Source organism: Salmo salar, chromosome 04 (genome assembly GCF_965601325.2).
Source record: "Salmo salar chromosome 04, fSalSal1, whole genome shotgun sequence".
Lineage (NCBI taxonomy): Eukaryota > Metazoa > Chordata > Actinopteri > Salmoniformes > Salmonidae > Salmo > Salmo salar.
In genome coordinates, this window is record NC_138294.1 from 73,219,644 (window position 1) to 73,237,696 (window position 18,053).

Sequence of the window (18,053 nt, forward strand, 5' to 3'; positions counted from 1 at the left end):
AGGACAAATCCTTATTTTCAATGACGGCCTAGCATCACTGGGTTAACTGCCTTGTTCAGGTGCAGAACGACAGATTTTTACCTTGTCAGCTCGGGGATTGGAACTTGCAACCTTTCGGTTACTAGTCCAACGCTCTAACCACTAGGCCGGCTACCTGACGCCCCAAATCATGAAGTGTTTATGAGTTGATTATCGATTACATTTGCATTGATGTCAGAGTGATAAGAGGGACAATAGATCGCTGAGTACCAGGGCATTAGTGACTGGCAGTTAGCCAGTTTGGTAGGCTACTAATGACCATCAGCAGCATCAGTGCAGTTTTGGAGAAGCCTAGTTACCGTGACTAAATGGTCATGTGGAATTTGACTGCAGTAATATGGTCACGGTAACAGCCCTAGTCACATAAAACAAGGACACTGCATGTTTTTTTGTCATACCTAGTAGCCAGGTCTGTTTGTGCTTTAGTCAACTTCTCTATCATTTATAGCCATGCTAAACATTCCAGAAGAAAGAAAAAGATAAAACTACTGCAATTCTATGTTTCTAAATTTCATATAATTTAATTCAGTAATATAATACAATGGGTTCTGTCGACAAAATCATTGACAATAATAACCGACAATTAAATCATAATCAGTAAACTCTTCAAGCAGTGTGTGTGAAAACTAGACATCACATTCTTGCATCCTCTGTCCTTGTTTCCTTCACTCTTAGCCTCTCCTTGAAAGTACATTGGAGCCTGAGGGGAGGAACTTTCACTACTCTCCAACCAATGTGCTTTGAGAGGGAGATGAGGAATGGAGGAAACATGGGGAGAATCTCAATTTCATTTCCTTCATTCCTCACATCCTCTCTCCTCGCTTCCTTCTCAAAACCCATTGGATGAGAAGGCGAGAGGCGAGAGGGGAGAGACCTCTGACCTTTTCATCCAGTGGGTTTTGAGGAGAGAGGATGCAACGAATCAAGGAAATGCAATTGAGATTCCCTCAAGGACAAAGGAAACAAGTATGTGACAGCTATTACGTTTTTTTGACAGTGCCTGGCTGACTGAGCTACCATAATACCCATGGCCTGTACAGAAACAACCCCTAGCCCCTACTGCCCAGAGTCTAGACACTTGTGAAAATCTGAGAGGGATTGATGGCTCACACGGTGAGAGCTCCACCTTACCCTCTGATAGGCATGGTGGAATTTTGACGGTGTTGCTTAAACCTGTCCAATTCTCTCAGATCTCCAGAAGTGTCTAGGGCTAGGGGTTGTTTCTGGACAGGAACCCACAACCCTTTAGGTGTGGAACTACTGCACAACACTTAAAGCATTGATTGGATGTTTAATTAAATTGCTATACACACATAGATTTGCACAGGTGTAAACTGGACACACCCACAGCACCCTATCAGGCTGAATAGACAGGTCTGGGTAGCTGGAGACCTGCTGTAAACTGTGAAAGAATATTTACATGTCTACTATTCACACCCATGCTTCATTCCAGCTAAATAGATGTGCAACCACTGACTAACTATAGCTAGGGCATATATCTGCCGGTGTTGCTTAAACCTGTCCAATTCTCTCAGATCTCCAGAAGTGTCTAGGGCTAGGGGTTGTTTCTGGACAGGAACCTACAACCCTTTAGGTGTGGACCTACTGCACAACACTTAAAGCATTGATTGGATGTTTAATTAAATTGCTATACACACACATATACACACACAGTTTGCACAGGTGTAAACTGTCCTGTGTAGCTCAGTTGGTAGAGCATGGTGTTTGCAACGCCAGGGTTGTGGGTTCGATTCCCACGGGGGACCAGTGCGGAGAAAAAATGTATGAAATGTATGCATTCACTACTGTACGTCGCTCTGGATAAGAGCGTCTGCTAAATGACTAAAATGTAAATATCTAGCAATATATACTGTTGTTTTGTCTGTATAGCATAATTTAAGATTACCAATGGTTAGCTTGGTAGCTAAGATATATCAGTTAGCTAACCATTTACAGTAACAGCAGTTCATTAATAATAAGTAAATAAACACTAAATCAGAAATTGAGAAATCTTACCTTATCTTGGAACAGCATGAGCAGCTCATTCATTAATGAATAGATTCATAGAATGGAATTAGAAGGGTGGCCTCCTACTTTGAAAGAACAGGAAGTGTTGGCTGTGCACTTGACCAGACATTCGACATTTAATCCCACCCACATTGGAATATAGAAATATCAAGTTTTTTTGTTTCATATGCAAAAACAAGATTTTTTTTCGATTTCCTTTTAAAAACGAACAAACAAACCGTTTTCACGTTCCCAATTGCTCGGCTTTAAGTCGAGAAACAAACGATCAAAACGTACATATTATCCATATGCTTACTATCTTGACAACATAGACACCAAAATGTTCGGTCAAGCCTCAAGATCAACATAATTCATTTTGGCTGTTGTTAAATCGCGTGCTGTATCACACAAGCTCTTCATCACTTGCCTGTCATTAAGAAAATCCTTTCCTGAATCAGCTGATGTTGCGCGCGATAATGTCCGCATGTAACTAAACAGCTAGACATCAAACTCACATCAAACAACTATTATGTGTAATTATTGAATGACATTATAGATTTTAGTTGTATTAATCATATTAAAGTTACTCTTTCTGCTAAGCGTTGGATTTTTCAAGCACACATTATTTTGGATATGTGTGCCCATGAAAACTGTTTTCACACCTTAACATAGGGAGATACGAAATGTTGCAAGGTTACAGTACACTTCCGACATCTCCATACAAAAAAAGTATCCGACAGCAATATCCAGGAATTTCACAGGATCAAGGTCAGTGTGTAATTAAATTGAAGAAAAAAAAGCCACAGTATTATTAATGGCTTTGTAACCGCTCCAAAAAAGTTGTACATTTTACATTTTAGTCATTTAGCAGACGCTCTTATCCAGAGCGACTTACAGTAGTGAATGCATATATTTCATACATTCTTTTTTTTTTTTTTTTATACTGCAAATATTGCTCACTTGTGAAGGTAGTTTATAGAAAGACCCATGTGTAATGCTGAAATGTAACCACTTTTATCACATTACATGTGTCAGTATTTATTGTCACTCATTGGCATTGTATTTTACAAATCTAGTCTTCTGAATCATTAACAAAATCCTGTTTCAGATTATTTTGTTAAATTATTTCAAGGTAATTAATATAATTCTGCTGTTTCCCCAAAAGTATATTGCCACTAATATCGTAGCGTTGTTGGTGTTGAAAATGTTACAAATAGCGAATTGATACAACTGCGAAAAAATGGACAGTGCAACATTGGATCACGTTGTACAAATTCTGCAAGCTTTCGTATCAAAATCAAGTTGCCAGTCCTAAACGCAACAAAATGGCAGCTGCTCAGTGGCCCAAGCCACTGTATAGCCGACTTTACATTAGTTAATTGGCGTTAAATAACCTATGGAAGAATATGAAAATGTTCACACCACCAGTGCAGACATTATAACAGAGTGAACATTCCCCACGCGTTCTCATTTGTTTACATTAGTCATTTGGATATTTTTTTTTACCGCAAAGAACTCTGGGCCACTAATTTATTTGACGCGGTGAATTGTGGGCAGTCATTGGTCCTCCGAGACGTACTGTCAGAGAGAGAGAAGAGGAAAAGAGACACCCCACTCGCTGTATTTTTCTGGTTCAATTAATGTCAATGAACTAAGTAGACCCGACCAGGCCCAGCTACAATTGCATTGGAGTCTGAGAGACGCACCCAGTTAAGTAGACCGGAACTGACCATTTGTTTCAATGGTAAACGGCTTGTGTGAACTATCTTCATTTATCCACCATCTTTGTTACTGTCTGCTGCTCTTCCATCGGAAAAGATGGCTGCCTCGGCAGCATCGGCGGGTTCTACCCCCGGTTTTTGCCCTAGCTACGCCGTGATATGCTCTTTTCTAGAGCGGTATGGAACCTTGCTTGATTTACCGGAGCTTACATTTCCACAGTTGGAGCGATATCTCCAAGACACAATCTCAGGTATAGTTTGAAAAGCGCGAGCTACTGTGGGAAGATGGGACTCCACATTGCATAGTGTTCTGTGTCGTTCGTACTAGTTCTGTTATTGTGTGATTTCCAAACATAACCTATTTTATATACATGTATTGTTGTCCCAGATGTATTATTAGGATCCAGGGTGAAATAGATGCATTTGTTTAACCGTGAACTGACCGAAGATCGAAGGGCTTCGGTGAAATTTGGGGCTTTAAATGACAATTTATTTTCAAGCCAAGCCAGCCTTTATCTGCCAGGCACTGAAATGCACTTCATCACACAGTCTACAGAAAATATTGTGCTTTGAACTTTTGCACAAAGGTGATCTGTTTTTAACATTTATTAAAGTTTATTGGGCACCCGTATTATTCCGTTTAGGATTGAGTGTGTTGCGTTATGGACAACATTGTGTTTACAGTTAAGTAATGTTTTGGCATAGTGGTTCGCTCGCGCTGTATTGCGCATGCGCACGCTCATCTTCAGGGCTTCCTGCTCAATGGTGTCCTGCTGGAATTTCGCAAAGAATGGTCTGCTTTATTCAAACTATTTTGACGGATTTTGGTTGTTTGTATCACACATACTACATTGTTATTCCATACTTCCATATTATTGTATTTGTCATGTTACGTTTTTGTTTTATATTGTTAGGAAATTAGCAAACATGTAATTTCAATGCATTGTTTTAATAAATAAAACCATGTTGTATCATACATGCCTTTAATTTTGGTATTGTGCACTGCCCCAGTGTCTCCACTTTAGAGATGTATGACTTGTCTCCTCTCCAGCGCCCAGGAAGTTCCAATTCAAACTCCCAATAGACATCTCTGCAAGCGTTATAATGTCAAAATACGTTCGTTACTCAGCAAATATGGAGTTTCGGTGAGCAACGGTTTTCATTTACTTCGTTACGTCCGGTATGTACTTTCAAAGAAGGTTTAAATAAAAATGTACAACCCACCTAAAAAAATGCCTATTGGCACCTCCAATAACTGGCTTTACTGCCAAGCACAAGTCGGAAGTCTACAACAGTTCAATGAGGTCTCCAAGAGGAATTTATTTTGGTTGTTGTAAATGTTTATTTAGACCTTTTTTTGGAAGTACATACTGGCCATAACAGGAGTAAATGAAGATAGTTGCTCAGCTAAATTCCGTATTTGATGAGTAACTCATTTATTCTGAGTTTTTACATTATAAAGCTTGCAGAGCAGTCGAATCAGAGCTTTCTGTGCGTTAGAGGAGACTCATTGGCGACATCTCTAATGCACAGTTACTGGGGCAACCGTGCACAGGAGTTTTCTTTTTAATATGTGAAGAAATGTTTATTTTCTTATTCCCCACTCTCATCAAAACCTATTTTAATTCCTTTGTCTCCATTTGATATTAACTAATGCAAAACTAATTCATTTGAAGTGCTAGTGGACCAATACCTATAAATATTATGAAATGTCGTAGAATATGGATTCGTGACAGTGTGAGAGTGGGATTCATATTCAAGATATACATACTGTAGCTATTTATTGGCCTATACAATAGGTGATATGTGGTTGAGAAACATTGATGTTTACCAAATGGTGTCATTATCCCACCTCTCCCCTCAGTTCCAAAGACCTTGGTGGACCTTCACGTGAAGTTGTTGAGGAAGATCGGCAAGTCAGTGTCCGCAGACAGATGGGAGAAGTACCTTGTGAAGGTAAATAGATCTCAGAACAAGGCTGGACATTTTCTGTACACTCAGATACAGTTAGCTTTATTAATCACATTTAAAAATATTCAATTTTTGTAAAATACAGGCAGTGGCATGAGTCTGGGCATTCTGAATGATGATAGTATTGAGGTTAACCAATGGCTGATGGAATGTGTTTTCTTACAGGTGTGCCATGAGTTCAACAGTACTTGGGCATGGGAGCTTGAAAATAAAGGATACAAGGACATGTCTGTGGAGTGCAAGACTGGAATCCTCAAAGTAAGGTTGCAATATAGATATAATTAGGCTAGTTCTGCATGCAAAGACATGCAACATATATTTCCAAACAAGATGCAGGTGGTAAGAATTACGCTGATTTTCACATTCTTAAATAAGGCCTTTCTGTATGGTACAAAAGTAAATTCTCTGAAAATAGTCATGCCAGTGGTGGTGGGACATAACTTGTGCAGTTCATCCAAGTGTGTTGTTGTATTGCAAGTCATATTGCTGTTGCAATATTCCATAAAAAATATTGCAATATATTTGGCCATATCATGCAGCCCTACTAACATATATATTTTTTCTTCTAAAGGCAACATTTCTCATACTTTCTCTCTTTTCTATCCAGCATTTGTGTGAATGCCAGTTTGATGACAATGTAAAGTTCAAGACAGCAATCAATGAGGAGGATCCCGATAAGATGCGGCTTCTCCCCATTGGCAAGGACAAGGATGGCCTGATGTACTGGTTCCAACTTGACCAGGACAAGAATGTGAGGGTCTATGTGGAGGAGCAGGACGACCTGGACGGGTCTTCCTGGAACTGCATTGTCAGGTACTGTGGAACCATTGGAATGAGGGGACGGATGTGATTCAGGGGATGAAAGAGGCATACTGTTGTACTGCAGAGCCTAAATGTCAAAGGTCTTGTATTCCAGGTGGATCATAGATTACTTGATTTATATGTAATTTTACCACAAGATTACTAAACTGGAAAGAGTTATTTGAATTATCCATCTCTATACAGAGACAGAAACAGCTTGGCTGAGATCCTGGCACTGCTAAAGACTCAAATCGACCCAGCACTGTTGACAAAGAAAGAAGGAGAGGAGGAAGATGAGGCGAAAAATAATACTGGGGGAGAAGGTAGTGTTATATCAACAAGGCTTGTTACACCAATAATGTTGTCTGTTATTTGTTGTTTACTCACAAACATTTTCATGATATTGATATTGCATGAGTTAAGTAATTTGCCTGGAATTGGATCTATTTTGTCAAAGGTAAACAACTTATTTCCCTGATAGATGCAGTTCTAAATCTTGTACTTTTATGTTCTATGAATATATCATTCTGTTGTAACTGCAATTCCTATTTATACCTTTTCTCCTATAGGGGAAGTTAAAAAGACAGAGGATACCTCAGAGGATGAAGAGGACAAACCCTCCAAGGATACAGCTTCCTTAGTCTCCCCAAAAAACGAGATTACAGAAAAAGAGGAATCAAAACTAGACGAATCAGATGCCAAATCCTCATTGAGTGGCCTCAAAGACGAGTCGGAGTCAAAAAGCCAATCAGAGGAGCCTATGGTGGATGACAAGGTCACCATTCACACCCAGGCCATCAAAGAAGAGCCAATGGAGGTGTCAGAATCCAAAGAGAGCACAGCCACAAATGCTACAGAGCCTCTTGCAGAGAAACCTTGTCTGACGCCACAGACAGAGGAAGCCAAGAGGAAGACTACAAATGAACTCCAAAGGGCGATGAAGAATGACCAGCAGGCCAAAATCCCATTGAAAAAGAGAGAGATGAAACTTTGTGAAACTTTTGATAATAATAGTGGCGGTGGCAGTAGTATCTTTGTGCGAAACCCATCTGTTGCTCCTGTCAAAGAAGCTCCTGAAGTTGAGGAGACAAGTAAAGAGGTCTCTGATGCCCCGGTGGGGACGATAGAGTGTAAAAGTGATCAAATGAATGGTGATGCTCGGTCTGCAACAGAAAAAAGTGTCAATGATGGTTTGAGAGACTCTGCTGATGGCAAAAAACGGCAAACAAAAGCTGCTGCTGGGGAAGAATGTAAAGCAGTAGAAGCTAGTGCAAAAGGTAAGATAAACCTGGACAAGGAGAAAGAGGAGATGGCAAGCAACACTGAGTTGGCCATGGCCAATGAAACAAGTCTACAGAAAATGGTTCCAGCAGAAAAGGAATGCACTGAAGATTCAGAGGAAGTAAAAAAATCAGCCTTAAAAGAGGCTAAATCTCCGTCTCCTCTAATGACAAAGCCATTGACTTCATCTAAGAATGCAACAAGCCCACCGGAGAAGTACTCTGATTGTAAAGAGGAACAAAAAGTCAAGGTATCCAAGTGGGATGTAAAAGTGTGTCGTACAGAACACACGACCTATACATCAATAGAAACCGATAAAAACCCTTTGTCTAGTAAGTCACAGAAACCAGATGAAACTAAAGGAACAGATTCATCCATTACCTCTCAAGAGGTCAAGTCAGCTGTCTCTAAGGAAACAGATGAAACCGATAAAACAGTTGTCAATAAGGACGGTTATCCCCTTTCTGTCGTGAAAGATATGGAAAAACCACCGAGCACAAAAGGTACAGAAAAGTGGTCAAACCCTAAAAACCCAGAAACCTCAGTCATCACTAAACAAACTGGGAGACCTGACCCAATTACAGAGAAACCAGACCACTCTAAATGCATAAAGATGCCAACAGTCATAAAAAATACAGAGAAACCACCTGACAAAGAGGGTGTAGAGAAATGTGATGTTTCTAAAGATATCAAAACTTTTGTAATTAAAAAGACAGCGATTTCAGAAAAGAGTAAAGATGCTGAGAACCTGGCCATCTCTCAAGAGAACAATACGTCCTCATTCCTTAACAAGGCAGACAAACCAGTTCCCAATAAAGATGCAGAGACACTGGAGAGCACTAAAGAGACTGATAAATCGTTGGTCATTAAAATGACAGTGAAACCAGAGGCATCTAAACATACAGAGAAATGTCATAACCCTAAAGACATTAAAATGTCAGCTGTCACCAAGGAGAAACCTGCTGTAGGCACAGATGCGAAGGCCGCCGCTGAGATGAAGAAAAAAGCTGTCATGGAGAAAGAAGTTTTCTCAGCGTCTATCTGTAAAGATGAAATGAGAACTGTTGCTAAAGCGACTAAGACGCAGTCTGGACCAAAAGACATGGAGATGGCAGACGTCTCTGAGAAAACAACCCAATCACAACTGGATGAACCCAAAAAGGTAGAGAAATCTGCTACCCCTAAAGATGCTGGGAAATCGGTTACCCCTAAAGATGCAGAGAATTGTGCTACCCCAAAAGACACAGAGAAATCAGCAATGCCTAAAGACACAGTGAAATATGATAAATCGGCAGCGCCTAAAGACGCAGAAAAATTGGCTACCCCTGAAGATGCAGAGAAGTCTGCTAAATCAGCTACACCTACCCCTAAAGATTCAGAGAAGTCTGCTAAATCAGCTACACCTACCCCTAAAGATTCAGAGAAATCTGCTAAATCAGCTACACCTACCCCTAAAGATTCAGAGAAGTCTGCTAAATCAGCTACACCTACCCCTAAAGATTCAGAGAAATCTGCTAAATCAGCTACACCTACCCCTAAAGATTCAGAGAAGTCTGCTAAATCAGCTACACCTACCCCTAAAGATGCTGAGAAGTCTGCTAAATCAGCTACACCTACCCCTAAAGATTCAGAGAAGTCTGTTAAATCAGCTACACCTACCCCTAAAGATGCTGAGAAGTCTGCTAAATCAGCTACACCTACCCCTAAAGATTCAGAGAAGTCTGCTAAATCAGCTACACCTACCCCTAAAGATTCAGAGAAGTCTGCTAAATCAGCTACACCTACCCCTAAAGATTCAGAGAAGTCTGCTAAATCAGCTACACCTACCCCTAAAGATGCTGAGAAGTCTGCTAAATCAGCTACACCTACCCCTAAAGATTCAGAGAAGTCTGCTAAATCAGCTACACCTACCCCTAAAGATGCTGAGAAGTCTGCTAAATCAGCTACACCTACCCCTAAAGATTCAGAGAAGTCTGCTAAATCAGCTACACCTACCCCTAAAGATTCAGAGAAGTCTGCTAAATCAGCTACACCTACCCCTAAAGATTCAGAGAAGTCTGCTAAATCAGCTACACCTACCCCTAAAGATTCAGAGAAGTCTGCTAAATCAGCTACACCTACCCCTAAAGATTCAGAGAAGTCTGCTAAATCAGCTACACCTACCCCTAAAGATTTAGAGAAGTCTGCTAAATCAGCTACACCTACCCCTAAAGATTCAGAGAAGTCTGTTAAATCAGCTACACCTACCCCTAAAGATTCAGAGAAGTCTGCTAAATCAGCTACACCTACCCCTAAAGATTCAGAGAAGTCTGTTAAATCAGCTACACCTACCCCTAAAGATTCAGAGAAGTCTGCTAAATCAGCTACACCTACCCCTAAAGATGCTGAGAAGTCTGCTAAATCAGCTACACCTACCCCTAAAGATGCTGAGAAATCGGCTAAAAACACAGAGACTACCTCTAAAAAGATTGTTCTATCTTCTAGGGGACAGAAACCAGACACCTCTGAAGAAACTGAGAAACTGGCAGACACAAAGCCAGTTGCAGAAAAAGGAGAGAAACTTGTCACCTTTCAGGACGCCAAGCAATTACCCTCTCTCAAAAAGTCTGTCCCAGTGGAGGGGAAACAGGAGGAGCCTATGGAAATGCGTTTGGAAAAGTCAACACATGACAACATAAAGATCAAGGGACATGCTGAAAAAGGCTGGCCAAAAAAGGCTGTTAAAAGTGGAGTGAAGTCTGAGACCAACACTATCAAAGACTCAAAGCCCATGGACTGTGATGCACCATCAGAAAAACAGTCTGTTAGTAAGAAGGTATCATCTCTCACAGAGACTGAGGGTGAGACATACAAAAGCCATGACAAAGTAATCAAGGAAGATTCCACAACACAGGGATGCCCCCAAAAAGAGGATGGGAGTAAGGATGATCAGACTAAGAAAAATGACCAAAAAGAGGATGATAGAACTGAGAAAGATGACAAAAATTCAACGGTAGCAGAGAAATCTGGTCAGGCAAAAGCAAGTGAGGGGTCTGAGGAAGATGAGAACAAGAACAAAGAGGATGAGGACAAGAGTGAAAAAAAGGATGCAGGAACAACATCAGAGATCCAAGAGGAGGGAATTCGCCTGAAAATACGCGGGATTACCCACCGGAGGAGAGCTGAGCTCCAGAGAAAGGAGAGGGACTCTGGGTCAGATACTGGTGAGACTGGGAGATCCCTGAGGAGGTCACCCAGGATCTGCAGGCCGACCGCTAAGGGGGTGGAGTTCCAGGACAGGAGGCTGGAGAAGAAAGAGGCCACACCCCCTGTAGAGAAGGGTGATGAGGAGGAGAAAACTGTTCAGAGGAAACCGAGAGAGAAGGTTGATCAAGATGGACTGTACAAATCTAAGGTAAGTTCTTTCAGTAACTGCAGATATTTCTACATTCATATGTTGGATTGTGAATGCATGTTTTTGGATCAACAGTGTCTTTTAGATCAGGGATTCACACATTGTCAGCCATCAGGAACTTATGTGTATGCTGTCCTACATTAGCTTCATGAAACCCAAAAGTTAGAATGTTTGTGTTTATGATTTGGCTGTCAAGATGACATCTGTTTTCAGGGGCGACGGAGGAGAAAGACCCGGTGGTCCAACACTCGAACACAAAGGCGCAAAAATAATGGTTCTGGTGAAGACGATGAAAGTGAGTCGAGCGAAGAGGAGAGCGAGGAGGACAACAGTGATGAGAGCTTTAAGGTGGAGAGGGGCAAGAGGAGGAAGAGGAACAGAGAGAGGCACAGCGACGACTCTGACACCTCCTCGGATGATGACCTCCCTCCTAACGATGACCCCTGCAAACACTGCGGCCTCCCCAACCATCCTGAGCTGGTGGGTCCTGAAAATGTGATCCCTATTTTCTCAGCTCAATAAATGGCACATTGGGTAGCATATAGTTGTGACAATTCTAATGGAATTGCCCACATGGTGGGCTGCAGGGATCTGGTCAATTCCACTTAAGTTTCAGTCAAGTCAGAATGTAAATCAAATTCCAATTCCACATGTTTGTTATTTTAAATGCATTGAAGCGAATTAAAATTGGAATTTCAGTGTACTTTCTGAATTGAAATGGAATTGACCCCAACCCTGGTGGGCTGTCAGTGGTTATACTATATTCATAATATGTAAATAAACTGACTGATAAGACTACAAAATAATGTGTTCCAGCTAATACTCCTTCGTGTTCCCCTCACAGATTTTGCTGTGTGACTCGTGCGATAGCGGCTACCACACAGCCTGCCTCAGACCCCCTCTCATGATCATCCCAGACGGGGAGTGGTTCTGTCCACCCTGCCAACATGTAAGTAACCACCAGATGGTAAACAATTGGTAGTTGCACTACAGTTTGGATGATAGCCACATTATTGTTTTAAACTAACGGCTTGCTTTATGTGTGGTATTATTTGTCATTCTTACCCCTCTCTTCTTGTGACCCCTGCAGAAGCTGCTCTGTGACAAACTTGAGGAGCAGCTTACTAATCTCGATGCTTCCCTGAAAAAGAGGGAGCGCGCTGAGCGACGGTACCAACCTCTGAACCATGACCCTTGGTGTAAAACAGCAAATGACAACAGGAAGATAATGTAGCTCATAAGGTTGTTTTAAATAATTGTATTTTCTCCCTCCAGAAAAGAGCGGTTGGTCTATGTTGGAATCAGTGTTGAAAACATCATCACTCCCTCGGTAGGCAGCATTTGGTTGCTATGGTTATACCATCATGGAAGTCAATTGCAACACATCCAGAATTCAGTGTGTTTGTAGGACATCTGTGTAAGGTCTGTCACACTGTTCATTGCCTAGCCTAGACTGATGTCAGCATAAATGTTTGCTTCCTATATTGTACTGTGAACTGACACATTGCCAACTGTCATTTTTAGTTGGAGGTAGAGGAAGAAAGGGAGGAAGAGGTGGTGAAGAAGGAGAAGAAGGAGAGAACCAAGAGCTGGGGTCGAAGGTCGACAAGGGCAAAGAAAAGCATAAGCTACAGGTATGATGTCTGCACTGAACTCATGGTTATCAGAACATTGTGTGCTGTGTGTGGCTGGTCTTAATTTATTGTTTCAGTATGGTGGCTGATAAATTCCCTGAATAATTTCAATGTCTTGTTTGCAGGTTTGATGAATTTGATGAGGCTATTGAGGAGGCAATTGAAGAAGACATCAGAGAGGCTGATGGTGGAGGTAGCAAGACATTATGGAATATGGCAACCAAGTCCCAGAATTATGACTTTCATTCAATAATTTATGCTGCGTTTTATTGATGTTCTGAAATCATTTTTGGCTGCATCATTTCATCTGTGCAAACATGGTGCTTGCTCAGATGCCCTAATAATTGTGCACTCCTTTAATAAGGTTTACGAAGAGTGAAGTCTGAGGCTGTATTTCATCCTAAGATAATGTTCCCTCTCTGTCCTCGTATACATATCCACTCCTATCAGTTCTGTCAGGAGGAGTGAACCAGGGTAAAAGAGGGATTTTCCCTGAATGAAATGCAGCCTCAGAGCCTTTTAACTTATGTAGACTGCAAACAATCTTTGTGTGCCTGTTGTATTGGGTCTAAATGTTAACATGTGCTGCCCTCTACAGGAGCTGGTCGAGGCAAGGACATGGCCAACATCACAGGCCATAGCAGAGGGAAGGACATGTCCACTATCCTGGCAGCAGGAGAGGGTGGCGAGGGCAAGGAGAATGGGTGCCCGCCGCGGCCCAACGCCGGCCAGCGCAGGAAGAAGCGCCGGCGTCTCAACGACCTGGACAGCGACAGCACTATGGAGGAGGAAGAGAGCGAGGACGAGTTCCGTCTCAGTGACAGGTAGGTTCATTAGGAAAGTGGTAGGGGTTCATGAATCAGAACAGGGAGGTTGTGTTCATAAGGCACCAATGGAAGACAACGAACTGAAACGCGGAGGAACTACATGGACTTTTTTTGTTTTCCACTGCAAAATGTTTTTAAACATTTCCCCACTGTGTGCCATAATGAACACAAGCCAAGGTTCCACTTCATTGATGGCTATTACAGCCACAAAGATGTGACACAAAGGGGTGTTGAATTAATTTGTCACTCATTATTCTCTGTTTTTTTTCTCTCTCCACTGCACACTTTTTCGTGTAGTACGGGGGAAGAGGAGTTTGTGGCGTCGGACAAGAGCGATGCAGAGAGCGAAGTGGCAGTCGACTCCAATGACGACAGCGACTTCGGCAGCACACAACTCAGAACCGCCAGGACAAGGAGGCCAGCCAAACGTCAGAGGAGCACTCGGCTGCGACGGCGCCGCAGACCACGAAGGTACTCAGACGATGAAGAGGAGACGAGTGAGGAAGAAGAGGAAGAAATGGGTACGTTGGCATCGTCATTTCCTCTGTGGTTTGAAAGGACATTACACTCCGGAATCAAACTTTGTTAGATGTTTTCAGATCTCAAAAGTGGTGTTCTCTTGGGACAAGTTCCAGGCCATCTGTTTTGTTGATTCAGCTTTATGCCGTAATCGAAAATTAATTGAAAAGGTCCTTATTTGTGGCGCTTATCGGTTCCATTCATTTGGAGTTGAGGCCTTCAGTACGCTGGTTAGACACAGCCAATTGTGTGGGATGTGGATCTATCTTTTGCTTTTAAGGTCTGAAAATGTCTGTGTTGATTTTGTAATTGTCCTTCTAAAAACCCATAGGTATGTGATGTGGCTCTCTTTCTGTGTTGACCTGTGTAACTAGTGTCGGAGGGCTCCAGCGAGTTCACCGATAGCGACCTGGACTGTAGCCGACGCCGATCCCGCCGGAGTCAGACGACGAAGCAGGTCAACTACTGCGAGTCGTCCGGAGACTCTGACGGCTCCAAGGCCAACACAAACCGCGACAAAGTCAAACCGTGGCGGCGCCTCGCCAGTTCAGACAGCGAAGGTCAGGCAGACATTTATTTTTCTAAATGCGTGCTCTTTGCCTCACCGACCCCGCCATTAGCATAGGTTCTCTGTAGGATGTGTGTAAACTGTAGTTAGTTGGCTAATTCATTTGTTTATTTAACGTGTCCTCACTTGCCATCACTTTTGACTGCTATTAACAATATGGTTTTATCTAACGTCCATTGTTTCCATGTACCTGGTTCTTTCAGCAAGCTCCTCCAGAGGCTCGGACGACAGCGAGAGGGAGAGGACTAGGTTAAAGAGGAGGGCCGACTCATCCGAGAAAGAGTCCCAGCAGCACCGCAGACGACTTTCGCTGAAACGGCGGCGAGCCTCTGAGGAGGACGATGACGACCACGATTCCGATGAATCATCGGAGGGAGAACGTCCTGTCCGCAAGCGTGTGAACCGCATCGACTCGGACGACTCTGACGAGGAGGAGAAGGAGACGAAAGAAACCAGGGAAGAGGAGGAAGGGGGGGTGCTGGGGAAGGGAGCCAGCCCATTGGACTACAGCCTGGTGGAGATGCATCCCCCCACCAACGGACAGAGTCCCATCAAGGCCCTAGAGGGCTTGGCTCACATTGGGCCCCAAAAACCTGGGGCCACAGCTGTCGGCATAGCGCCCAATGGACTGGAGTTGGCACCACAGGATGATGATGAGGATGACCTGCTGGGGGTCACAGACCTGGTGGACTTTGTCTGCAACAGTGATATGTTGTAAAACCCAAGTTGTACGTTTGTTCTTTTCTGTTGTATTTTTTAAAATGTTTTTGTCCTGTCCTTATTATAAAAATGTTTTATTCATCTTCCTTGTCCCCCCCCCCCCCCCCCCCCAATTAGTATGACCCCATCCATCCGTATGAACTGGACATCTTATGGGGGGGAAAGTTCATTGTCTTCACACTTTAGCACCTCTCGCAGTGTGATTGTACAGTCATTGAGAGCACTAACTCCGAAGGTTGTTAAGTGGCATGTTACTTTGCGTTGCATTGTCTTATCCTCTGTACTCGGTCACCGATGGACATGTGGGTCAGATACTTGACCGTAAATGACACACAAATCAACCTACCTGTTTCTCCAGCCAACTTCCAGGGTTGTCTACTCAGGGGTCCATCCACTACCCCCACATACAAAGAGTCCATCTCCCAAATTCTTGGTTGTGTTCATTAGGCCCCAAACGGCAGAAAACAGACAAACCGAGAGGGATTTGTCTGTTTTCTGCCTTGCATTGTCCATTTAAGAAATGCTAATTTTCCGTTGTGTGACCTAATCAACATGACCCATGACTTCCTGTTCTCCTGAGAGGCACCTCTCAGTGTTCCTGCCTGGGATAGAGGACATTTTATTGTATGACATTACTTAATTGTTTTTTGGTAGGATGTAGATGTGTATTGTTGTTCAACATTTTTATGAGAATAGATGTCAGGGGTCAAACTGCATTCCATTTACGACTTAAATGAACAGTTTTGTGGATTAACTGCTGGAAACCAATCGTTGTTTTTATCCCCCTGCTCTTTAACCCAAACTTTAAATATGAATGTCTTTCACTTTTTTGATATTTGAATTCCACATTTTAATCCTCTTACATCGATCAAACTATTTATTCTTTGTTTTGATGTGTTCAATTCTATTAGTCAGTTGTTTGATAAGCTAAACCATTACACAGGTTTCCCACTTTCTTTTATAGACCATTTACAACAAGCACTGGATGAAAAAGCATGAGCATAACCGTTTTCAAGTCAGAATTCCCATAGGAAAACGGGACACAGAATCATCATCATCATCATCATCATGCTAGAAACAGCTTTTTTTAACTGACAGACTGGGAGACCAGACCCACAACCGATCCCATACTTTCTAGAAAATACAATCTCCAAAAGTGTTTTTCTCATGGATTTGGTAAATTGTTTTTACCCAAAGTATTGAAATGTTGTACTGCAGCCTATATCCCGTTTTTATTTTTATCAAACGTTCCCATCAAGTGGTATTTTAACCGTTTTTAATTATTGTTACAAAACACTATCAAGGCAGCTAGCTCCTCAGTGCATCACGCCAAATTACAGGTGTCATTTAATCAACATTCAAATCTGTTAACTACCACCACATTGACAAGACTTTCCTTTAAATGGAGGTTTGAGTGTATTTAATGTCACCAACTAGAGTAGACCAACCCTGATCTTCTCACCTCTGTGTGCACATGTTTCTAAAAACCCTAGTTTAGTTTTTGTGTACGTATAAATATAATTTTAGTGTGTGCTGCCTACACTATCAATGGATTAAATGCCCATGTTTTAGACTTTTTTTATATGCTAATATTCGAAGGGATTTGTTATGTACAGAATTTTCTGCCAACTTTCTCTGTTCCTCTCAATAACCATGTCAGCATTTTAACCATTATTTTACGTACGTTGTGTTTTTATAATGTATTTCTTTGTATATCAAATCATCCACTTATTGTTTTCCTCCTTAGCAAACCAAGTGGCATACTGTTTCCTATGTACCTTCTTGTCGATACTGTGTGTAGGTTCAAAACCTTGAAGTAAAGGTACTTACTGAGTGTACACCTAACTACCTGTCGTTGTTCATCAAGACTATTATTTTGAAAAAAAAATATATTTTTTAAATGTCCCCTGGTTTTTTCGGAACACTCTGCCACTACCAGTGTTGATTGTAGAGAACACTACCCTTGCTCTAGTCTTCCCTCTACATCTTACTGCATCAACTGGAGACTAAATAAATGTCTCCCATCTCAGAAAGCCTATCATTTGTTCTCAAATATGAGCTCATTTTGGTTTTAGGGTTCCATTTTGAGGTCAGGTAAATCACTGCCTTTCTGGGCCTATGTTCAAAAAGTGTCTCAGAGTAGGAGTGCTGTCCATATATTATTCATAATGATCTAAAAGGCAACTGATCCTATATCAGCACTCCTACTCTGAGACTGTGAATGCAGGCTCTGGCCTTGAATCAAAAGAAGATTATGAATTAACGGCATGCTGGATTCATCTTTGTTAGGGAATGATATACCAGAATGCAACTTGTTTGGGGAAATGGTCCAGACCATAAATTGACCTCTAATGTTAGTGTGTATATCTAGTTTTTGCTGTAATGTATATTTAGAGGCATTTTCTTTTATCATGGAAATAAATATATTTGGCAATTATTTATGATTGCATCTGTTTATAATAGTTTTCTTTGTAGAGGGGTTGTGATATTGGCACCACTGTTTTGTAATGAATTCATTGGATATCTGGCATGTTTGTTGGATGTTATTATGTTATGTGCAGATGCGTTGGC

General features: G+C 41.9%; 1 protein-coding gene across 1 annotated transcript; it reads left to right on the forward strand.

Annotated features, from left to right (window-relative positions):
• The first annotated feature begins 3,595 nt into the window (after positions 1 to 3,595).
• Positions 3,596 to 17,919, forward strand: rsf1b.1 (remodeling and spacing factor 1b, tandem duplicate 1). The gene is made up of 16 exons (XM_014197716.3): positions 3,596 to 4,018; positions 5,632 to 5,723; positions 5,904 to 5,996; positions 6,346 to 6,551; positions 6,744 to 6,862; positions 7,109 to 11,214; positions 11,428 to 11,694; positions 12,059 to 12,163; positions 12,305 to 12,384; positions 12,490 to 12,544; positions 12,739 to 12,848; positions 12,974 to 13,041; positions 13,447 to 13,672; positions 13,973 to 14,196; positions 14,569 to 14,754; positions 14,966 to 17,919. The coding sequence occupies exons 1-16, from the start codon at positions 3,865 to 3,867 to the stop codon at positions 15,478 to 15,480; spliced, it is 6,606 nt and encodes a 2,201-aa protein (XP_014053191.3). The 5' UTR covers positions 3,596 to 3,864; the 3' UTR covers positions 15,481 to 17,919.
• Positions 17,920 to 18,053: the final 134 nt, after the last annotated feature.